The 24,801-nt window shown below is 37.5% G+C and overlaps 2 protein-coding genes and 1 pseudogene across 2 annotated transcripts; 2 read left to right on the top strand and 1 right to left on the bottom strand.

The window, feature by feature from the left end:
- Nucleotides 1-456: 456 nt before the first annotated feature.
- Nucleotides 457-3,336, top strand: LOC122640965 ((-)-germacrene D synthase-like). Its single transcript, XM_043834264.1, has 7 exons — nt 457-635; nt 806-1,078; nt 1,195-1,579; nt 1,662-1,880; nt 2,072-2,210; nt 2,658-2,906; nt 3,048-3,336. The coding sequence occupies exons 1-7, from the start codon at nt 491-493 to the stop codon at nt 3,333-3,335; spliced, it is 1,698 nt and encodes a 565-aa protein (XP_043690199.1). The 5' UTR covers nt 457-490; the 3' UTR covers nt 3,336.
- Nucleotides 3,337-8,900: 5,564 nt separating this feature from the next.
- LOC122640964 lies at nt 8,901-11,825 on the top strand (annotated as a pseudogene).
- A 2,665-nt stretch (nt 11,826-14,490) lies between these two features.
- LOC122638749 (monocopper oxidase-like protein SKU5) lies at nt 14,491-23,928 on the bottom strand. Its single transcript, XM_043831598.1, has 11 exons — nt 23,828-23,928; nt 23,560-23,647; nt 22,495-22,550; nt 17,543-17,781; nt 17,234-17,326; nt 16,851-17,132; nt 15,554-15,606; nt 15,285-15,445; nt 14,890-15,206; nt 14,715-14,815; nt 14,491-14,586 (listed from the first exon to the last, which is right to left on the bottom strand). Exons 1-11 carry the CDS (start codon nt 23,926-23,928, stop codon nt 14,491-14,493), a joined length of 1,587 nt encoding a protein of 528 aa, XP_043687533.1.
- Between the last annotated feature and the right edge of the window lie 873 nt (nt 23,929-24,801).

Genomic DNA, 24,801 nt, shown 5'->3' with positions numbered 1-24,801 from the left:
AATTTTGTTTCTTATTCTAAACATGTTGAGGAGTTGAATGAAGAAATAAGGAGGACTCTAATTCAAAGAAATTGAACTTAACTGATTCATTGGACCGGTTTGGTGTGAAAATAGATCGATGTTTAATACAATTAAGTGTCTATATTTATATTTTTATATTTTTATATTAATTTCTATTAAGGAAATACATAATGTGGTAACCCTAGAATAAAATGGCCAAATCTGACTATAGTTGTAAACTAAATAACGATATAACTGGGCAATTGCACATTATAAAGTTAATCAAAAGTAATGCATCTAAAAATATATTAATTGATTTATTTACATTAAATTGAGTTTGATGTGGACATATACATCAAATGCAATTAATCTAACTTATTTTGTTTCCTATATATAAGAGATCACAAACATACTTGATATCCCATAGTTGTGCTTTAATTTGAAGAAACTCCATTTTGGTTCTTATCTCATATTTTGTGTTATTAGGAAGATGTCTGACTTACCTTCTTTTGCTCCTGCTGCCCACCAGCATTTGCTTCAAAATGCAAAACCAAAGATCATCCATCGCTCAGCCAATTTCCATCCTAGCATCTGGGGTGAGCGATTCCTCAAATATGCTCCTAATGATATGGTATGTTGCACCTGTGTGTGTGTGTGTGTGTGTGAGAGAGAGAGAGAGAGAGAGAGAGAGAGAGAGAGAGAGAGAGAGAGAGAGAGGCTATGTGGTCTATGTATTATAGTTTAAAATTTTTTGCTTCCTCCTTGTACAAGAGTAAAAACAAAGAACACTTTATTTTGCAGGTAGATGATGATGCTTGTCCTGAACATGTTGAAGAGTTGAAAGAAGAAGTAAGGACGATGCTAAGGGTTGATGCCAATTATGATCCTTCAAACAAATTGAACTTTATTGATTCATTACAACGGCTTGGTGTGGCATGCCACTTTGAAGGAGAGATAGAGGAGGTACTAGACCAGATGAAGGATGGACCCCCTTATCATGGTTTTGATGGAAACGATCATTACACCATCTCTTTATGGTTTCGATTACTTAGACAACAAGGGTATAATGTCTCCTGCAGTAAGTACATACTCCTTTCTCAGCCTTTCTTGATTGGAAATTAATTAGACCAACCAATTTAACCATTTTGGTATATATGTCTATGGTCATCTCACTATCGAGTGTCCACCTTGCAGATGCTTTCAATAGGTTCAAGGACAGCAAAGGCAGCTTCAAGAATGACTTAATTAAAGATGTGCCTGCCTTGCTATGCTTGTATGAAGCTACACATCTCAAGGTACATGGAGAAGACATTCTAGATGAAGCCCTTGCATTCACAACCACTCACCTTAAATCCATAGTTACTCATGATCATCATGATTTAAAGCCTCCTCTTGCAAAACAAGTGATGCATGCTTTGAAACAGCCCCTCCACAAGGGCATGCCAAGATTAGAAACAAGGCATTACATCTCTGTTTATGAAGAAATGGAGACAAAGAATGAGACTCTATTGAAGCTTGCAAAGTTGGACTTCAGTTCACTGCAGTCAATTCACAAGCGGGAGCTAACCCAACTCTCTAGGTGGGTTTATACTTTGTCCTTGTTGTATGTTTTTCTCTTTTTTGTGGTTTGATACATTTATCTTTCTATAAATTGATTGCAGATGGTGGAAAGAATTGGAGTTTGCAACTAAGTTCCCTTATGCGAGAGACCGACTGGTGGAATGCTATTTTTGGTCAGTGGGGCTGTATTTTGAACCACATTACTCTCTTGCTAGAAAGATCTTAACCAAAGTTATAGCCATTGCTTCAATCATAGATGATACCTACGATGTTTATGGCACATTGGAAGAACTCAAGCTCTTCACAGATGCTATCCAAAGGTTTGATGATGCATATGTACATGTCTTTAGTTGTTGTCTATATTGTATATGCTTTTACTCGAGTGTAAACTAGTGTTCAATATAAGTTGAGTCTTAATGTTTTCCGTTTGGATTTATTGTTTATAAGGCTTAAAGGTCGCGGGACGTGATCTGCTTTATTCATGCTTTGAATGGAATGCTCAAATTTTCAGGTGGGACATAAGTGCCATGGATCAGCTTCCCGAATACATGAAGGTGCTTTATTCTGCAGTCCTAGATGTTTACAATGAAATTGAGGAAGATCTGAGAAAGGAAGGACAATCTTATCGACTTAATTATGCAATAGAAGCTGTGAGTGTGTCATGTTATTCTTTTTCTCTACCATTAATGATAGGATTGTATAATCTCCAAAGGTTGACAATGTGTTCAGTGAATTAAGAAAAATCCAGAATATTTCTGGATCTTTCCCACATCCCTAAAATTTTACAGATCAAATGAGAAGTACTTAATAAGACCTAATTGGGACAATGGAGAAACATACCCCGAAACCCTCTATACATTAATACAATTACAAAGAATCTACCAATACGGTAGCTAGAATCGAAATTATTATTTAAATCTAAAATTTGAAACCAAGAAATACATCAAAGATTGGATATTATAACACCAGAAGGTAGGAAACATCATGAAGAAACTAACAGTAATAGAGTGTAGTTTGATTAACATGTTGATTTCATAGATTCTAGTACCTTAAAAATGTTAAAAACCAAAAATTATGCTTGTTTTGTTTTATTCCAGATGAAGAGACTGGTCAGAGCCTACTTCGTAGAAGCCAAATGGTTTAATGAAGGATACATTCCAACGTTTGAAGAGTATATGGGAATTGCATTAACCTCCACTGCTTATAGTATGCTTATAATCACATCCTTCCTTGGCATGAGAGATATTGTGACAAAGGAGGCATTAGACTGGGCAATTGATGATCCTAAACTTGTTAGGGCTTCGTCAGTAATATGTCGGCTTATGGATGATATCGTGTCCCACAAGGTAAATAAACCCTAGCACATCGATACAGGATCAAAAGTTCAACTTTTTTTACTTAAGAAAACCTAGTATTTTTAGCCGTCGTTTCACCAATACCGTACCAAATTAATGACATCTAACATTGAATTCTAATATTATTTGAAGATGGAGCAAGAAAGAGGACATGTTTGTTCAAGTGTAGAGTGTTACATGAAACAACACAGTGTCACCGAGCAAGAGGCATGTGATGAGCTTCAAAGAAGAGTGGATAAGGCATGGAAAGATATAAATCAAGAATGCATCAAACCGACTACCGTTCCAATGCCATTACTATTATGGATTCTCAATTTTACGCGTATGATTGATGTCATATATAAACATAAAGATGGATACACTTATGCTTCGATAGTTCTGAAAGAGTACATCACCTTGTTGTTCATTGATCCAATATGATTTCTGTCTCGATCACTTGGATAATATATATCTGTAAACAGCAAATGCTGAGCCCCATTATGCATTTAGATAGAATTGTAATGTTTGTAGGAAAACAGTGATTTTAGAGGGAAGGATTTTGGTTATTTGAAAGAGTATGTGAGATATACCATCTCACCATTGTATTTACTGTGCTTATTGTTCTCTATTGAATTCTGTTGCACCAAGTTGCTTTTGACTTCATACTAAGAAGAAAGTTAAGCTAAGTTCATTTATGCCCTTTTGCTCCCATACTATCAATACCCCCAGCAGTAGTACATATCCCTTTCTTCATTTTTCTTATCCTTTATGTTGTTCTTTCACAAGTAAAGAGAAAATCAGCAAAAATAATAATAATAATAATAAAGAGTCAGTTATTCAAGTTTATTCTTTTATTATATTGATCCTGCTACAATCCATCTGTCACTGGTTTTCTTGATTTGAGATTGACTTTTGCATTACAATTAAACGGACAATATGGTAATAATACTTTTAAAAAATCCGGCGAAATAAAACGCATACGATAATGACTCTTAAACAATAAATTTAAGAAAAGGAAATCTCAACACTGAAATAAACACAATAGAGTAGTAGTTATGTTTGAAATTATAGGCTATTAAAAAAAAGGCCTTCAAATAGAGGCTGAGCATCACCTGCCTCTAACCACAATGCTCTCTCGGATTCTAAGAATGTTTTTCAACGTGTTAATGGGACCATCAGTCCATCGCAGCACCATGAGAGACTTGGTAATTCCTAATTCAGATTTCCCATCTGAGAATTTAAATAGAACTTCACAAAGGAGAGTCTCAATACCCTTTGTGAACATCATTGTTGAAGAATTTAAATAGAACTTCTAAAACATGGCAAGAAATTCTAGATAATCAGGGAAGGGGGTGAGATAGAGAGTCTCAACTCTCAATACCCATAGATGCAGACTCATCCGCCGCTGCTGCCGCTACATTCAACTGGAACGAAGAAGAGGAAGGGGGGCAGGGGCTCAATACCATTAAATGGAAAGAGAAACCGCCGCTGCAATCGACTGAGAACAAAGACAGAGAAGATGAAGTGGGCAGGGGATCAAAAACCTTTGATGTAGACTCGCTGACCATCGCTGCAGTGGACTGGGAACGAAGACGGAGAAAACGAAGAAGGTGGTTTCGGATCCAGATCACTGCTCACGTGACCCTATCACGTCGCACAGGCTGCTACGGGCAGCTGGGCCGTAGGAGATACATTACGTATTCGTACGTTGGGGTTTTAAGTTTTGCCCATTTACGAATTTTTCCTTTTTTTTTAAAACAATTATTTAGACACCCCTTATATTATGGCCTAATTGCTTAGTCTCCTTAATGTTTAAAACAATTACTTGAACACCCCCTGTAATTTACCATTTCTTTAGTGAAGTGACATATTTACCCTTTCTTCCTGTAACCCAGCGTCCATCAGATACGGTTGGTGGATCCTTCAAGAGATCCCATCCTTCCTGTCTCCTCCGGCAAAACAAAGTTCAACAATAAAAGATAGGTGGGTGAAACAGAAACACTAAAGAACAATATGAAAGGAATTGCACAATTTCTATGAAATTGGCATTCCCAAAACATTGATATAGAAATTGTCTCAATATGTACTTTCAGGAGAATGATGTATCCGACTTAAATTTACCAACCCAGACTCAATTGACTCCGGCGTTAAAGCCTCACAATAACACCAGCAAAGAAACCCACAACCACTTCTTCACCAATGACCTTTCCATGCCGAGAAACCAAGTATGAAGAAACACTTAAAAGTTAAAAGCAAGAGTAATCTTCTCCCACCTCTATTACTTCTGTATTAACGGCACTAAATGAAGGTTTAAATAAGGGAGTTTCTGGTAACCTCTATCTCAGATTCTACCCCAACCCCAGCCTCTGCTTCAGCCCAAGCCCCAACCGGAGCCCTAGAAATTTGAGGTGGTAGATCGAAATTCCAAGCCCTTCTGGATGCAATCAGCTTCAGGTCCCACAACCAACAATAAGTGAAATAAAGCTGCTGAGATTGATAATGGCGGAAGGGGCAGGTTCAATTCAAGTTGCAAGCCTTTATCTGCCAACCAGAAAAGGGTTTAGGAGTTGAAAACATAGGGTTTAGGGTTGCCAATGGAAGGATTTCCTTAGCCCAAAATCTCAGGATGAACTGTTAAAGGAAGATCGTGGAGTTCAAGTCAGAATTGACTAAGTTGCAGGTATCGCTGGAAACAGAGGATAGCAGGGAAAGCTTCAGGGAGCTCAAAGAGCTAGGACGGATGTGAAGAAAAAGAAGAAACGAAGAGGGATAGATGAGGGAGAACGAGAGATGCGCACCACAGCTCTTGGCAGCAGGTTCAACAAACGAAGAGGGATAGATGAGGGAGAATGAGAGAGCGACAGAGAGAGTGAGCGAGAGAGAGAGAGTTGCAGGCTACAGGCCTAAGGTGCAGAAAACTCACCGACCTCCGTCCCTCGAACGGTCTCCCTTCTACACGAAGACCTATGGTTGCTTCTTCTCCGGCGACGGCGACATCCTCGATTTGGGGTTTTTAGGATTTTTCAAAGGTAAAACATGTAAAGGGTAAATGTGTAATTTAAACTTGATAAGTTTCAATAGAAATGGTTATAAGGGTAAAATGGATATTTCAACAAACTAACACTATGAGGTTTAGGGGGTGTCAAGTAATTGTTTCAAACGTTGGTAATCATAAGCAAAATAGCCATAATACAAGGGGGGTCTAAGTAATTTTTTCTTCTTTTTTTTTATTATAAATGATTAATTTTTTTTGCATAAAATATTTCATCCTTTAAAATTCGCAGTTTTTATCGTATTTATAGAAATATAAGTAAAAAAAATGTTGGGTTGAGCTAAGAGGACTTAGAGTTGAGCTAGGGTTTTAAAAAACCTGGCCCAATCCAAGCCCGCCTTATTTTGCCCCTATATGGCATTGACGAATCAATACATGATGAATTCTGACTTCGTTAGGTTTAAACAATAGGAACATTACCCAAAAAAAATAAACAAAACAGGAACAAAACCTTTGTAACTTTATCCGTATGATTACAAGGGAAATAAAAATTTTTAAACTTGAAAATGAAATTTTTGCAATCATTATCCAACATGATTGTATAAACTTATTAAATTCCATACCTTTTTAGTAATGATACTTTTAAGATGTAGTTTTTATTTTGGATGGGAATCACTGCCAAGCTATATGCTCGTACACCAACGTGGGGATCAATAGAGCGTGCATGGGGACATCAAAAAATTGTAGGATTTTTTATTGAAAAAATTACATGATTAGCTACTTTTGGATTTTCATTTACAAAACTGTCCACCTTATGTTTGAGTTAACAAAAATAGATAAAAACAAGTTAAGGTTTACAAAACTGGACAAAATAGTCTCTCCCTCCCACACTTATTTTTTTAGACATTTTTACCCCTATCATTGTCTTCTCGCCCAGGCATCCTCCGTTCCCTGCAACCCTACCCTTGTCCCAGCCACCGCCATTCCCTGCTATCCCAAGTAACAGAGGAAAAAAAAAGAGAGACTTTTTCAGAGGGGAGCTGTCGAGGAAGGAAGGAGAGTCACTGTTTTGTCTAGTTTTGTAAAACTAAACTTCTTTTTGTCTATTTTTGTTAACTAAAACATAGGGTGGACACTTCTGTAAATGAAAACCCAAAAGTAGCGAATCATGTATTTTTCCCTTTTTTTATTTCACGTGGGGTGGGGCGGTCTGCATTACACTCTTCTTATGTTTAGGCGCCTGCGCCGCATAGCTTGGCGGCCTTTGATTTTTTGCCCTTTTGGATGTTAATTACGACCCAAAGACTTCCTTGGCATCCAAGAAATGAATTTGGATGTTAATTACTCCCATGAGTACAGTGATGATGAATCATATCTCGTGAAAAACAAGAGTTCAATTTTCTTCAAAAACGTAGAATTTGTCATTTTTTGTGTATCTGTTTGACATCTAAAGCATTGATTAACTTCGACGTAAAGTATGCGTCAAAGAAAGCATGCTCAATGTCAACACAGGCTCATTCAACGTAGATCAAATCGCAGTGCTTGTTGAGTCACTATCCCATGAGGTTATCGATCTATAATGGACTCTGACAACTAGAGTTGTAAATGAATAATCAAAAATTCGAATTCGATTCGTATCCGTATCCGTTTAGGGGCATCCGTATTCGTTTAGAGATATCCGGAAAAAAAATCCGAATATTTCGATAGAAATCCGAATCCGAATATTTAATTATAAAAAATTAAATAAATAACGATCTTTGGGGTTTTTGAAGATTCAAAGGTTCTAGAATATGAGGAAAAGAGAATCATGATCTAAAATTATGGATTGAGAGTGAATTGTATCCACTAGGGGGAGGAAGGTTCGAGTTACACAAGGCAGAGGTGTAAACGGATGGCCAAAAATTCAAATTCGATCCGCATCCGAATCCATCCGAATCTGTTTAGAGGTATCCATATTCGACCAGAAAATATCCAAATCCGATTACATCCGATCAGTATCCGAGCCGAATCCGATCCGTTTACAGGCCTACTGATAGCATAAAGAGGCTCGTCCACGACGAAGAAGCCTTGCTTGGCATCGAATCGAGCTCGTTGAGCGTAGAATCTAGTCCATTAATTCATAGTCAAATTAGAATTATTCTACAAAGGCCTTTAGGTTGGCCGGTTTTGTTTTGTACCGGGTTAGGCCTGACCCAACTACTTGTATTTGTTTAAACTTCAAGCTAATGTGTTAGACCCCAAAAATCCAAATTGAGTGATTTCATAGACATTTTAAAGTAATTTTCAAATAATTTTAAGGGAGAAAAAAAGCTACCTGGGCACGTGCAGTGTGCTGCCCCTGAGCCCAGACACAGGGGTGCGTAAAATGATCGTCGTGCCTCCATAGAAATTAAGGCAAATATTCCTGGGGTGCGACACACCCAAGTAGTGTTCTCTTTCCCTAATTTTAAATGGTATGAAATTTGAGAACTATTTTAATGGTAAATAAGCTCATTTTCAAACCAAATTTAAGTATGATAAAACAAAATATAAAAATCATTTTATTTGGATATTTGGATGAATCAATTAACCACATTTAAAACCCAAATGTAAATGTAAACTCATGAATTCTTTATCGTGAGGTGTTAGTCTTCTTTCAATACATGCCTCTCTATTTTAACATCAAAGGATAATTACAAACCAACTCCTCACAATTAAGAGGTCATGAATTTACCTAAAAGAAAAAAGAGGTCGTGTTATATGCATGAAAGAGAGTTTTTCCTAAAAGCCACCACGTACAATCAGCAAGAACCCTAGAAATCAAATTGGAATCTTAGAAAAATGAAAGAATACACATTTGCAGTTGTTTGTAGTCTTGTCTTTTCTCCATCTTCAGATTCTTAGAAGAGAGTCATGACTCATGACCCAAACTTGATTATGTAACAGATCACAAACATACTTGATATCCCACAGTTGCGCTTTAATTTGAAGAAACCCCATTTTGGTTCCTATCTCATATTTGTGTTATTAGGAAGATGTTTGACTTACCTTCTTTAGCTCCTGCTGCCCACCAGTATTTGCTTCAAAATGCAAAACCAAAGATCATCCGTCGCTTTGCAAATTTCCATCCTAGCATCTGGGGTGAGCGATTCCTCAAATATGCTCCTGATGATATGGTATGTTGCACTTGTGTGTGTGTGTGTGTGTGTGAGAGAGAGAGAGAGAGAGAGAGAAGCTATGTGGTCTATGTATTATATATAGTTTAAAATTTTTTGTTTCCTTGTACAAGAGTGAAAACAAAGAACACTTTATTTTGCAGGTAGATGATGATGCTTGTCCTGAACATGTTGAAGAGTTGAAAGAAGAAGTAAGGACAATGCTACGGGTTGATGCCAATTATGATCCTTCAAGCAAATTGAACTTTATTGATTCATTACAACGGCTTGGTGTGGCATGCCACTTTGAAGGAGAGATAGAGGAGGTACTAGACCAGATGAAGGATGCACCCCCTTATCATGGTTTTTATGGAAACGATCTTTACACCATCCCTTTATGGTTTCGATTACTTAGACAACAAGGGTATAATGTCTCCTGCAGTAAGTACATATTCCTCTCTCACCTTTTCTTGATTGGAAATTAATTAGACCATCCAATTTAACCATTTTGGTATATATGTCTATGGTCATCTCACTATTGAGTGTCCACCTTGCAGATGCTTTCAATTGGTTCAAGAACAATAAAGGCAGCTTCAAGGATGACTTAATTAAAGATGTGCCTGGCTTGCTATGCTTGTATGAAGCTACACATCTCAGGGTACATGGAGAAGACATTCTAGATGAAGCTCTGGCTTTCACAACCAGTCACCTTAAATCTATAGTTATTCATGATCATCATGATATAAAGCTTCCTCTTGCAAAACAAGTGATGCATGCTTTGAAACAGCCCCTCCACAAGGGCATGCCAAGATTAGAAACAAGGCATTACATATCTGTTTATGAAGAAATGGAGACAAAGAATGAGACTCTGTTGAAGTTTGCACAATTGGATTTCAATTCACTGCAGTCAATTCACAAGCAGGAGCTAAGCCAACTCTCAAGGTGGGTTTATTCTATGTGTTTCTCTTTTTTTGTGGTTTGATACATATATACTTCTAGGCATATATTTATTATGAGCAATAGTCATGTTCATATACCCTGTTAATTAATGCAGATGCTGGAAAGAATTGGAGTTTGCAACTAAGCTCCCTTAATGCGAGAGACCGACTTTTTCTAGGCATATATTTATTATGAGCAATAGTCATGTTCATATACCCTATTAATTAATGCGCGCAGTTGGTGGAAAGAATTGGAGTTTGCAACTAAGCTCCCTTATGTGAGAGACGAATGCTATTTTTGGATAGTGGGGGTGTACTTTGAGCCAAATTACTATCTTGCTAGAATGATGTTAACCAAAGTTATAGCATTGACTTCAATCTTAGATGATACCTATGATGTGTATGGCACATTAGAAGAACTCAACCTCTTCCCAAATGCAATTGAAAGGTTTGATCTATCGATGATATATACATATGTCTTTAGTTGAGTACTATGTATATTGTTTTCACTTTGCTGATTTAATTAAAGTGAACTGTACTGCTTCATTCATTAATGCTTTGAATGGAATGCTCATCAAATTTTCAGGTGGGACATAATAAGCGGCATGGATCAACTTCCCGAATACATGAAAGTGCTTTATTCTACACTCCTAGATGTTTACAATGAAATCAAGCAAGAACTGAGAAAGGAAGATGGGCAATCTTATCGACTTAATTATGCAATAAAAGTAGTGAGTACTGTGTCACCTGTAGTAACAATTTCGTTTCTACCAATTTGATTAACCAGTTGATTTCATAGATTAATCTAGCTAACAACTTCTAAAATGTTAAAAAACGGGCCTAATTAATTATAATCATGTTTGTTTGGTTTTATATTACAGATGAAGAAAGAGGTCAGAGCCTATTTCATAGAAGCCAAATGGTTTAATGAAGGATACATTCCAACATTCGAAGAGTATATGGGAATTACATTGACCTCCAGTGGTTACCCTATGTTAACAGTCACATCCTCCGTCCTAATTGGCGGCATGGCAGATATTATTGTGACAAAGGAGGCATTAGACTGGATAATTGATAATCCTAAACTTGTTAGGGCTTCAGCCTTAATAAGCCGGCTTATGGATGATATTGTGTCCCACAAGGTAAATAAAGACTACCACACACTGCATGACACAGTTTTAGCTAGTATACATTATTGACAACACACTGGTATAAAAAATAAGTATGTCAATTTTGAACCAAAATCACAACTAGCCATTTAAAAGCTAATCAAAGTAAATTGGTTCGGTTTCTGGTTTAAAAAATTGGAATCTTTTTTTAATGTTTTGAAAAAGTTAGGTGGATTATGATGAATTTTTATCACCTCCAATTCGCTCCCCGCTCCAATTCCCTCCAATCCCTCACATAGGAGTATAAATGACCACCCTACCCCACCTTGGGCAGTGTGTTCGGGCAGTGGGTAAGGTGGTCATTTCTGCTCCTATGTGAGGGATTGGAGGAAATTGGAGCGGGCAGGAATTGGAGGTGATAACGAATCGATTATGATCCTAACATTGATTCAATTCTAATGTTATTTAAAGATGGAGCAAGAGAGAGGACAAGTTTGTTTGAGTGTTGAGTGCTACATGAAACAACATGGTGTCACCGAACAAGAGGCATGTGATGAGTTTAAAAGAAGAATAGAGAATGCATCGAAAGATATAAATGAAGGGTGCATCAAACCGACTATTGTCCCAGTGTCATTTCTGATGCGGATTCTCAATCTTACGCGTATGATGGATGTCATATATAAGCATGGAGATGGATTCACTAATGCCTCACAGTTTTGAAAGACTACATCATTTTCTTGTTCATTGATCCAATTTGAACGATTATTATTGTCTCGATCACTTGGATAATATATTTCTATAAAAGGCAAATAATAAAGATCCCAAACTCTGATCTCTGTGATGGTCTTCACAAATTAACTTGAAGTATTCGTCTTTATGATTGGTATGGGGTGCCCATGAAAGAGATGTGACAAAACAGAAATTTAGATAAGAGGACAGCAAAGTCAATTCATTCGAAAAAGAGAGAAAGATAGACGGGAAACAGAAATCTACGAAAACGAGGCCTAATCGTACGAGAACGTGATCGTGTACGCCTTTAGCCAGCCACTAATGGAAAGAGAGGAGGAATGGATTCCATGTGGCTGGTCAAATTGTGGTACGTGATGTCGTTCTCGTACGACAATGTGATTCTAGCTACATGAAAACTGTGGTTATCATCTCTCCTCAGGATTAGGTGGGCCCACTAATGAATTATGACCATTTTCAAATCTTTAGTCAGTCGGAGTTTGGAATCCCTGGGCTTGTCGAAAATGTTGTTACCATCTCCTGAGTCCTGACGTTTATTTACCAAAAAAAATCTCCGGACGATTAGTTGGACGGTTGGGCCCACGGAAAAAGGTATGGTTATTATTCAACGGTATTAGGTGGGTCTCCTGTATCTACACGTTTCTCAATGAAAATTGTGTTTCCACATTCTTTTTCCTGTAAACGGATCGGGCACATGTGAGAACCAATCACATTTTAATTTTATGTTCATAAATTGCCCTTCTTTCTTTGTAATAGGACTAAATGGTTGGTTCTCACATGTACATTCACCTGTTGGTATGTCCAAAAAAATCAAACTTGTTTTTCTCGCCCCCGTTTATTTGACTGATAAAATCGCTGGAAAACTTGTGAGGATGAATCTTACATGCTATGAGTTGGATTGAGAAAGAAATGAAAGGAAATAATAGAATTGCATCTTATGGTGGAGTGAGATTTAATGAGAGAAAGAGACAAAATGAACATGGGATGAGATTCCATGGGAAAGAAAGGAAATAGAAAAAGGAGAGAGATAGACTCAAAAATAACTTTTTCGTGAATAGTATCAAAATCCTTTCTCCAAAAAAAGAATAGTGCCAAAGTCCTATCAATATTTGGTAGGACTTAAAAGTGAATGTGGTGTAAAAAAGAGGGGTACCATCGCATTAGACAAGAATGAATGTATTTAATAAATACATTAAATACCTCAAGGGGTTAGCGCAGCTTGCTTGGAGGGGACATGAGACTCCGCCTCAGGAAGCGAGGTCTCGTGATCAAACCTTCGCCACTGCATAATTTCTTGGGGCCACCCGCCTGAAGCTCACTAGGGCCCAGAAGCTCCCGGTTCGTGCGTGGCGCGTGGGTCATGTACGAGCCTAGGGGGGATTAGTCGGCCTAAAGTCGGATACCCCTCCTGTCTCCAAAAAAAACAAAAAAATAATGTATTTAATAAGTTTGTCTTGAAGTTTCTTATCCCATCTAACCAAACAGTTACATTTGTAGTAGTTTGTAGGAAACAAATAAAAGCTTTCCACCTTTTTTTCCTTTTTCACTTTTCTTCGTCAAACAAATTGGACCTAAGTACAAAATTGGAATTAGGATCACATCCTTGTATGAAAACATACGAGAATGGGTGCGAGCAACCCAGATGGCATCTATCTTGTGGATCCACTCATGATGGATGCCATCGTATGAGAACCTGAATTAATAAAATTCTCATACGATGGGTGGTGGACACATGGATTAGGAAAACCCCCAACTCACCTTCCTTCTCCCATTCAGTATCTCTCAGCTCCCACTCACTCTCTCATCCTCTTTTTTTTTTTTTTTTATTTGGATAAATTACACATCACCCCTTGATTTTCAAATGAAACTCAGATCATCCCCTGGTTTTTGAAAAACTCAAATCACCTCCTCTACAGTAATGGTGTTAGCCTGCTGTTAGTTACTGGTGTGAAAGGACTATTTTACCTTTGTACTAAAACATTAGAATTAAATTTACAATACTACCCTTCATTCATCTTCAACATTGGTCAAGGGTAATTTAGGAATTTAAATTTATTTAACTGGCTGACATCATCACTTAACAGCATAAAACTAACGATAGGGACTAATTTGTCATATTGGGGTCTAAACAAGGGTGATTTGAATTTTTTCAAAAATCAGGGGGTGATGTGTAATTTACCCTTTTTGAGGGGACAGTGACTATACCAAATAATATTTTCTTCTCCTCGAAGGTTAGTCAAAATTATGATTTTAAAGAAGAATTCTTCGTCCCGTAAGGTTCAAAGGTCAAATTTGAGAGGGGACAGTTGCTCTACCAAATAATATTTTCTTCTCCCCGAAGGTTAGTCAAAATTATGATTTTAAAGAAGAATTCTTCGTCCCGTAAGGTTCAAAGGTCAAATTTGCAGCTTCCAAGTAAACTACCATGCAGTCTTACCCAACTGAAACTGGAGCGGCAATCAATCAAAAACCAATAAATTATGTATTAAAAAAACTCCTCCAAGTAAAATTGGTTTCACAGATGTATATGCTTGACAAGAAGGAAAATAAAAATAGCGAAAGTATAAAATTTCCAGCATTGTTACTTGTAACTTCTAGATGACAAGAGGAAATAAAACTTGGTAAATTGTTCCAGCATCTTCTTTTTTATTTTTTCTGCAACAATTCTTCTTGATATTATACTGTCATTGTTTCTGCTATCCATTTTAAAGTAGAAACAGTAAATCTTTGAATTAAAGCCATATATATTGCAGTCCATGAATTTGGGTAAACCTGCATTCCCAATAAAAGAACCCAATTTACCAACATCTCAAGCACAAAATTCATCACTGTTTGATAGGTTAATCAAAATTGTCTAGTTCGTCTAATCTCGAATGGGTTCCCAATGATCTATTCCATACCTGAGTAGTTGAACGAGCAACCGTGTCTCTCAAATTGCAACTTCGTCTGCTCTTAGGCGACCACCGGGCTTGACCCATCCTGTTCATCCAAAAAAACTCCACTGTTCCAAAAGTCGAGATGAACCCATGATAAGGAAAGAATGAATCTTTTCATGGCCTATAAACCTTACCTAACAATAAAAAAGGTACCATGATTGTACAGTGTCCGTCCAATCCTCAAACACAATCTCAACATAAACCCTGAAATCTGCAGCCATGACAGAAGTCTTAAGGTCGCATCTGCCGTCACCAGGATGTTTATTGGGAATGCTTCCAAAATTGAAGATGTCAGGGATCTTGTAGTAATCTGCTAGTTTCAATGGCGTGTCTGCTGGAACGAATGAGACACCATTGACAGCATACCTCTGCTTGCCATTAACGATGTTTGCATTATTGGCAAGCTGTTCCATTGTGCTCAGTTTTTTATGGAATTGCCAACACCAGGACTGTGACCTGGATCTGTGGGACGGAAGTCATCAATCTCTACCACACTTCTACCCTCATGGGGGAAGGAGCTGGTAGAAGATTCACCAGCAGTAGCCATTGCTTTCAAGTTGTTCTTTCCATTTCCGGTTGCATTCCCAGCAGTTGTTATCAAGTTTTCCAGTCTTTAAAAGCCTTCCTTCAACAGAGAGAATTTCATTGAAGAACATTAGTACAAGAAGAAAAACACAAGTAGCCATGATCTTGGTCTGCGCCATAATGAGAAGGATAAAGAAGAATATGTCACAGAGAGAGAGAGTTGAAAACAACTTGAACAAGGGGTACTTCAACTGGAGCACTACATGGGATATTTATACTTGCTCAGGAAGAGGAATATTAATTATGAGGGTCCAAAGCATTTGGAAGATTCCTTAAAAAATAAAGAATAAATATTAAATTATGAAGTAGTTTTAGTACTGGAAGACCTTAATTTAGTGGCAGATATGACATGAGAATTGACTGTAGTGGAGTTAAGGGGAGGGGGAGGGGGAGGGGGAAGGGGTGGGGAGACAGCAGTCTCTGATTAAGTTGTAAATTTTATTTGAGCTGAAATTCTTAACTAGTAGACTGTAGCCAGCAAACTGAAACAATTAGACCTGATAAATTCAGGGTTAGAAAGAAGCTCAAAACCATTGTCTTAGTAGAAACCCTAAACATGAAGTCTCCCAATAATTCTTATGGATCTTTTGTTTCATGTTCCTGAATCACATATTCAGTTTGAATCAAATGAAGCAAACCTCCACAGGTTGCAATCTCTCTCTCTCTCTCTCTCTCTCTCTCTCTCTCTCCTCCAACACAACACACATATTTCCTACCTTCAGATTTTTTTTATTGGAAAAAGAAAAGGTAGAAGCACAGCAATACATAATAATGGGCCGCAAATGAAGGGATGATTAAAAGTACTAAAACAATAAAATAAAATAAAAAGAAGCTATTTAACCATTCTCTTGCCTACACAATTACTGCCATATGGCATATCATAAAGGGTTGGAACTTTTAATCAAACAGGTAGACCCTAAGATACAACATGGATGGCTAAAAATACAATGAAAGATGTCAATATAAGAAAGAAATATAATTGAATTTGAAGCTGAATAAAAAAATCTTAAAATTTCAAATAAAAATAATGAGGACCAAGTTTTCCTTCAGCTATGGTGAATGGGAATCCCTTCACCACGGTGGGTTCAGATGCGTGTGCCCGTGGGGGGGGGTATCAGAAGGGTATTTTGAGAAATATTCTAAAACCCTATAGGGTTTGTGAACGCTAGTATGGTGTGGTGAATGTTCAGGTGCCGTGGAGGATAACTTTCTCCAAATAGTAAAATCCTTGAACATCTCCATCAGCTTTAGAAAAACCACATAACCCAAAAAAAAAAAAAAAAGGGACAATTCAGGTCAACCTGGTTTGACCATCTAGCATGTATGTTCTGAATTTAAAACTAAGGTTAAAATTGCCACATTCATCTTTCCAGGTGGCACAACTTCTTGTACAAACCATAGATACCAATCTAGTCTTGTAGATCATAAAATCTTTTGCTAAAATAAATATCAAAATATAGAAAATCTAAGAACTGTTAGTTTTTATTTTTTTTGGTCAAAAAGAGATTATATTACTAGGGGGAGGGTTATCTGTGCTACTGTAATGGACAATGGCTGTAGTTGTGAGAACTGTGTTGGTGAAACGTGAAGAAACAGCAATGTAGTAATCCTGTACAGGCTGATCGGCAGTAACCAAAACAGAGTAAGACTGGCCCAGATTGATATCAAGGGAAGAGCAGGTGCTCTGAAGTGTGTGAGACCCTTCCACCTCTATCAGCTTCAACTTGTGTCCCTGAATTCTGAAGTTGATGGATGTGGTAAGACCCACATTTGAAATCCTGAACCTGTATGTCTTACCTGCCCAATATATGTAGAACAGTGAGACTATACAGCCAAAACAACTTGGAATTTCTTTGAGTGGCAGCCTGAGTTGCAGAAAATCATGATTTATGGTTTACCATGATCAACATTGAATGTGTATCCATTCCAACCACGGCCATTGATGAGAAGCCCATCAGCAAAGGGCATACCATTCCCAGTGTCTAAGATTGCTTTCAAATCATGTTAATGACACGAAAGCTTATATCAGTATTTAGGAAAAGAAAACAATCCAAAGCAGAATCAACAAGGGATCAGAATGAATCAGCAAGAATTGGGATCAAGCGGATTCGATTCGAATATCTCAATGGATTTCTCTCTTTTGTACTAAAACCAGTAACTATAAGTGTTATGATTCTTTAGAAGAACCCAATTATACTGTTACTTACTCTGGTTTTTCTTGAACCAGTCACCAGCCAGAACTGTATGCTCTCCAGCTGGGTTAGGAAAAGGAACAGGAATTCTTGGGCGGCTAAAGATCTTGATTCCACCAAACCCTCCTGCTGCCTTGTGGAATGCAAGTGAAGGGAAATAGAAGAAGCTGCCTATTTGATCCTTAGCCCGGAGAATATAAATGAAGTTTTTCCCAGGGGGAATAGGACAATTGGTGCCATAGACTCCATCCTGCCTGAGTTCCTGGTCAAGTATAGTATCACAGAGAAAAACTTTGGCCACATTTGGCTAGAGTGAAATCAAATAATTCATTCAAAAAATGAATTGAAATGAAATGAAAGAAAGTAAAAAAGAATGGTTGTTTGCAAGGAAGTACAGTTAGATGCAAATGACCATTTTTAATTTTCACAGGGAATTTAAAATTTTTTTTTTCCTTGTGGTATTTCAGGGAAAATAATAAGATCTTTAGATAAAATATTAAATCACGAGCTACCATATTGAATTGTGGGTCCATGTCCGAAACGCTAAGTAATCTCAGGGTCGACATTCTCGGTGGGGAGCATGGTCCCTACTTATGCATGGCCCAATGAGAGCACAGGTCTGGGCATGGTGGTACACCGAGAACTTTCTTCCATGGTCTTAGAGTTGGTGTTCTTAGGGTAAAAGATTAGCATAACGTCAATTTAATTTCAAAATTGTTTGCAAGCACCCCTCATAAGACTCAGATTACTAGAGCACTACCCTGTAATTAGTGTTTTTCCATAATACCCCTCCTCTAAGACATAAAACTGCACAAAACATCAACTAAGATTTGAAATTGTGTTCAAGAGATTTGTAGAAAAAGACAATTAAAGACAATTAAAGATAATTAAAGATGCACTTACTTTGCTTGAAGTTTCATATTAGTCTTCATGAATAGATGTTGCAGAATCACTGAATCTGCAAAACAAAATTAAATATCAACGATATTGTATGCACTTACTTTGTAATTAAAACCTCCTTCTCTATTAGTCAATCCACAGTCCCAATGATCTCTTGATTATTAATTCTCTTTTGAGTGGATGGCCCAAGGATGGGACAATCAGCCCTTCAAGGTTGTCCAAGAGATTTGTAGGAAGGGTCATATGGGGGCTGTAGATGGGTTGGGGCAGGAGACCTCTTTTCACGAACTATTGTATTTAAGGAGAGAAAATTTTCAGTCTAAGAGTTTAAGTTATATTTAACAAGGAGAAAACACGCAGAACTTCCCAATACAAAAAGGGAGGGGGGCGGGAGTAAGCAGAGTTTGGTTTCCACCCACGATTGACTGGGGAAGACTCACTTGCAGTACCAAAAGGGGGCATATATCACCAATATATAGATAGACTTTCAGTCAAAATGGTACAAAACTATGGAAACATCTCCATATAAAAATATGTAACCCACAATGGTGTGATTCTTAGCAAGCATCCTCATGGAAGGAAGCAGTTCATTGAAGTAATTTTTTTTTAATATATAAATAGTTCATTTTAGTGATATTACCCATTGAATGGGCCAGGAAGATCTGGTTGGAACTGTTAAATCTTAAAGTTTAACTTTTGGAATTATATGTTTTTTTTTTTTTTTTTTTTTTTTTGAGAGAGATGTAGTGAGGAATTTATGTATTTTGTGTGGGGCCTTGTTATTTGAGCTTGCTTGCACATTTCCCACATCACCCTCCACCCATCCACTTTCCTAGTCAAAACCTCTTTCAATTCTTATGTCCCTATTTCCCAACGTAAGCTTTCCTTTCCCATGTGAGCATCCATTCTCTTGAGTGACCCTTTCCCATCCTATCATCATTTCCTAGTTCCACCTTCTCCATTACTATCTCTCGGGTTCAGATAACTTCAATCTTGAAAGTTGGTCAATTGCCTTGATCTTCTCCTTTCACTTACCTATAAAGAACACCTTTTCTCCATCTTCAATCCAATCAATCAATCAACCTTATTACTTTGTATGCAAGCTTGTCCTCATTGCCCAGCATCTCTGTATCTGAAAAAGCTTGTCTTCTCTCATCCTATTGGAGTAATATTATTGTTCTTTTTCAATTTTTCGGTTGTGAGTCTTGGGCTAGTGGAGTAATTAGAATTCGTCTTTCTTCACAGGAACTTGTTCAAAAACCATAAGAGTTTCAGGCTTCTGCACAAAGCAACATACAACAGAGCATCTTGAGAAGGGAGTAAACCAAAAAACAGCATCTAAAGAAAACCATGATTCCTTCTAATTGAAAAGATGAGGAAAATGTGAACACGAGCTCCAAAGCCTTTTTGAAGCGTCAAAAAGGAAAAAAGTCCTCCCTAGTTCTTGGATGACTGATCAGGTCATGAAATTTATTTATTTATTTTTTTTTATTTTTTAAAAGAAGTTTGCATGTGAAGGAATGAATAATTTACTGTTTTAGCAATTAATTTAGATTGTGTTGTACTTTGAATCTTTTACTACTTAAATAATCAATTCATGGGAGCATATTAGACTGTGCCATATATAGATCTGTTGCTTTAAGAATGAAAGTTGTTTAATTTCATTTTAATGTCTATGTTAAGGTTTCAGGAACAGGAAGTGATGAGGGAGTAAAAGCTAGTAGTAGTAGTAGTGGTATTAGATTGCTGTGGGACAGAGCAATGAGAGTAGTAGCTAGCTAGTGATCATGGGATCCAAAGGATCACTTTTGGATTAAAAATATTAATGATCTCCTGTTCTGTTTGTTATAAAGGATGTTTCATGATTTTTAACTACTTAATCAGTTCATACTACAGAGAGGGGCGAATGGGATTCCAATTTGCTTAATCCTGCAAAGTGTGCAAGGTGCCATATAAGATTATTAATGTCATGAATGCCAATGTGTGAGATTATTTTGAGAATGGAAGAAAAATGAAAGGGGGGGGGGGGGGTGAAGCAGGTAATAACAGGATGTTATATGTCAGATGGGGAGAGAGTCGAATAATCGATCTCTCCCTGGACTTAGGCCAGTGCTCTACTACAGTGGCAGCCACCACCACGCCAAGAGGCTCTTAGCATAATGGATTACTGTAGGACTGGATCAAATTGGAGCTATATATAAAGATTGTTCCACCTTTTTTTTATGGACTGAGGATCTTTCCTTAGCAACAAATCACTGTTAGCCTGCCTTAGTAGACCGTTCAACCGATTTGATCCTAAGTCCTAAGCTAACTAACACAATTGAAAATTTTAAAACAGTATATTGATATAGAAAGAAGGCTGATTTCTCTTTCATAAAATTATTAAAAGGAAAGGAATAAGTGAATGCCCCTACCTTAGAAGAACACAGAAAAATAACTGGTATACAATGTTCCTCAAATTTGCGGTTTTGTTCCTACTCCTTAGGAGATCTATAGCATCACAACAAGAAGATGTTGAGTTCACCTACAATGGATTTGGAGGAGTTGACTTGAGCTTTGACAGCTTAGCTCAGATTACAAACAATGGCCTCCTTACGTTGGTAAACACCACTATGCAACAGAAGGGTCATGCCTTCTACCCTCATCCGCTTCATTTCATGAATTCTTCCACAGGTAATGTTTTCTCCTTCTCCACTGCCTTTGTATTTGCCATGTATTCTGAGTTTACCACAGTAGGTGGTCCTGCAATGGCGTTTGTAATTGCACCTTCAACAGACTTCTCAAGTGCTTACCAAGCATTTATGTAGGCCTCTTCAATAAGACCAACATCGGCAATTCATCCAACCATCTCATAGCAATCGAGATGGATTGCATCCAAAATTTGGATTTCAATGACATCGATGGCAACCATGTCACAGCTGCTCCGGCTTCTTTTTTTAGTGATCAAGAGAACCGATATGTGAACCTGACCCTCTTCAGTAGACATGCCTTGCAACTTTGGGTGGAATATTCGGGTGAACTAAGGCAACTTTAGCTCCAATTGAAGTTCCTAAACCAAAGATCCCCCTCTTGTCCTTGAACATTGATCTTTCCCCAATCATAGTGGATCCTATGTTTGTGGTTTTCTCCTCAATAACTGCTGTCATAAAAGCACCTCATTATGTGTTGGGGTGGAGCTTCAAGATGAATGGACAAGCAAAAGCTCTGTCTCTAACTCAACTTCCTAAGCTTCCTCGAACAGGGCCTAAAACACAATCTAAAATTTTTAACATTGGATTTCCTGTGATCGGTGCTAGTTTATTGTAAATGTCGATCTTCATCATCCAATTAATTGTTGGAAGGAAGAAAAAATTCGCAGAAGTTCATGAAGATTGGGAATTTGATTATGGACCTCAGAGGTTTAAATATAAAGATCTCTACATTGCAACCAGAGGATTTAATGAGAAGGAGCTTCTTGGTATAGGTGGCTTTGGTAAGGTCTACAGAGGTATATTACCCAATTCAAATGAAAAAGTTGCAGTGAAGAGAGTATAACATGATTCAAGACAACGGGTGAAGGAATTCATTGCTGAGATCGTCAGCATCGGTAAATTGCACCCAAACCCATATCTCGACACTTTGAGACTCAAAAAGAGAAATGATGGGAAAATCGAGGCAAAGGAACCAAGACACTCGTCCTAGGCACTATTCCAGTCACATCTAAAGCAATGGTTACAGGCATTTTATGTCCTCAATTGCAATGAACTTGCCACATAAGAAAGATGGTTGCACAGCGAATGCAAAAATCGTATGTTGATTCCACCTATTAGGATTGAAATAGATCTCTACAACTTTTCTGTGGCTAAGAGCAAGCTGGTCGTCATATTTCTTTCCCATAAAACAAATATTTGGCAGCAGAATTTTATAAAAGCTATCCACATGACTTGAAATAGGCAGCTCATTGATGGATCTGCAACTCTGAAAATTGTATCCATACTGATTCAAGCATTTACACCATACAAACTTTTTCATGAACTAACTTCTTACTATACAAATAGGTAACATTCGATTTTTCCCACAGCCTAAACCAAGTTTCTTCTCTTCTTTTTATTGATCTGAAAAAATAGTCTTCTGTAATCACTTCCTACCAGCAATGGTTCCACCTATCAATAGCATGAACAAGCTCAAAAAATAATTTCCCTCTCTCAATGATGAGCTACAAAGCCGTAGAATTTGGGAAAATAATAGGGGATCGAGTCATGCTTATTATCCATACAAACACCATTAAAGAGAACCACAGACATGTAATTATAAGAAACAGGTAATGGAGATTATAGAGATCACGCATTCAATTTAGGCTTTAAGAGATTAATCAAGAATGCAAATAGGAAATGAATAACAAAAAATCATATATTCATCTTAAGCCTACGAGATTGATCAAGAAACGAAAGAAAGGATCACAGATTCAGGACAATAAGAATGGAATAAGGGGGAGATCATAAGAGCGTTCAAGCTTCAAGAACAAAATAGATCAAACATGACAGAACTCGACATATCATGGTAAACAAATAATTTCAGGAGATAAATCCTAAGCAAAGATCGATCAGAGAGCCTAACAAAAAATGAATTCACTAAATCAACAGAGGCATTTTAATGGCTCCACGGATGAACAGAGAAAAAGAAATCTAAGGTAGGAGGTCCCTCTCATCCTGTAGCATTTACGTTTTAAAAATGAATGGTGAAGTAACATATTATTCTGCTCTCTCTCTCTCTCTCTCTCTCTCTCTCTCTCAGTACAAATATGAACAGCTACTTCAAAGAAATGCTACATTGTACATACAGCTACTTCAAAGAAATGCTACATTGTACATACAGCTACTTCAAAGAAATGCTACATTGTACATATTACATATAAAAGAAGTAATCCTACGAAAAACATTAATGAATACTAATGTATTTAATCAGTGCTTTTGGGGAATCAAACAATAGGGTACTAATGTATTCGATGAGTACTTGTGGGAATGATTTTGAATAATGATACATAAAAAATTCTCTGACACTACGCATGTAGATTGTATTCACATTCAGGTGTAGCTAAGAAAGTAAAGAAGCTTAGCATTTGGAAAATGCTCACAAAAAATTAAAACACATACCTTCTTGTCGGAGTGATACAATGCCGGAGAAGTGGCGATTGGTTGTAGTGGGTCCTCATTGCTCGCTTCTTCTCTGTTCCGGTTCAAGCTTCACACAACGAGGACAATGAAATTTAAGAGAGCCATCTAGGAAAGGTCAACCGAGTCACTGAAGTAATAGGTGTAGGTAAAATATTTATAGAGCAACCACTGAAAAAGAAGAAGAAAAACCCCAAATCAAAAGGCATAAAAATAAAAGATGAAAAAAAAACCCAAATCACAAATCAACGTTGAAGAAGCAGAGAAAGAGAGCGAGAAAGATGGTACATGAGATTTGAGGTGGAGAAGAGAAGTAGACAACCTGTATTCAGATGGAAAAGGGGAAACCATCGGTTGTTGAAGGTTTGGACCGAAGCTCACGACGAGATTCGATAGGTAGAGGAAGAAGACGGGGACGCCATTGGTTGATTAGCCAAAGCTCCATAATAAGGCTTGAGTGAGACCTTATTCTAGTGATTTAAACACATAATCAAATAAAGAGAAAGGATAGGTCGTTAGCTCGAAGCACCTTTGCCATAACTTTGGTAATAGTATCTGTTCCAAATAAAGACAACAGTATATGACGTTGTTCTGCAATCTCCACTGATGTCTAATGGCATGTTCTAATTCATAGTGCTGAAAGGGCAGGGAGTGAACTTAAAGGCTAACCCCAAGTCCCAACCTGCATAGGTCAAAAGATAATGGAGCCGGGGTGGTGGTGATAATTTTCTATAAGGGATGTCACCGGAAATGGTTGCAATCAAGGTCCTGGAGATGGTGGGGAAGAGGGAGAGAGTACCATTTTGCAGAGATTGGGGAGGGAGCAATGGAGACATGGCGGTGGTGATGGCATTACAGAAGGAAAGAGTCATGGGAGGAAATTTAGAGAGTGAGTGAGAGAAGAAGAGAGAATGAAGGAAGAATATGATTTTCTGCAATTGAGAATAAGAGAGAGAATCTCGTGTGAGTAGGGAAAAATATGATATGATATTTTTAGGGTTTTTTATAATTACCACTCCAAAATCTTTCATATTTATTATTACCCTCTCCCAAAACTTTGAAACAACTGTTACCCTCCCTTGTTACATACTAATAACTAATTGGCTCCCACCGTTACAGATCCGTAACAGAGGGGATTAGTCGTGCGAATGCACCGTTGTCATGAATTTTTTAGGACCAAAATACCCTTTTTTGGATGGTAATTGTAAAAAACTCACACCCCAT

Source organism: Telopea speciosissima, chromosome 9 (genome assembly GCF_018873765.1).
Source record: "Telopea speciosissima isolate NSW1024214 ecotype Mountain lineage chromosome 9, Tspe_v1, whole genome shotgun sequence".
NCBI lineage: Eukaryota > Viridiplantae > Streptophyta > Magnoliopsida > Proteales > Proteaceae > Telopea > Telopea speciosissima.
This window is presented reverse-complemented; position numbering and strand designations above follow the sequence as displayed.

Coding starts and splice junctions, on each gene's coding strand:
- LOC122640965 (XM_043834264.1), top strand. CDS start 491: ATGTCTGACTTACCTTCTTTTGCTCCTGCTGCCCACCAGCATTTGCTT. Junction 2,211..2,657: donor TTAATTATGCAATAGAAGCT/GTGAGTGTGTCA, acceptor GTTTTATTCCAG/ATGAAGAGACTGGTCAGAGC. Junction 2,907..3,047: donor ATGATATCGTGTCCCACAAG/GTAAATAAACCC, acceptor TATTATTTGAAG/ATGGAGCAAGAAAGAGGACA.
- LOC122638749 (XM_043831598.1), bottom strand. CDS start 23,928: ATGGTTTCCCCTTTTCCATCTGAATACAGGTTGTCTACTTCTCTTCTC. Junction 15,446..15,553: donor ATATTCCTCTTCCTGAGCAA/GTATAAATATCC, acceptor ATTATGGCGCAG/ACCAAGATCATGGCTACTTG. Junction 14,816..14,889: donor ATCATGGTACCTTTTTTATT/GTTAGGTAAGGT, acceptor CTTTTGGAACAG/TGGAGTTTTTTTGGATGAAC.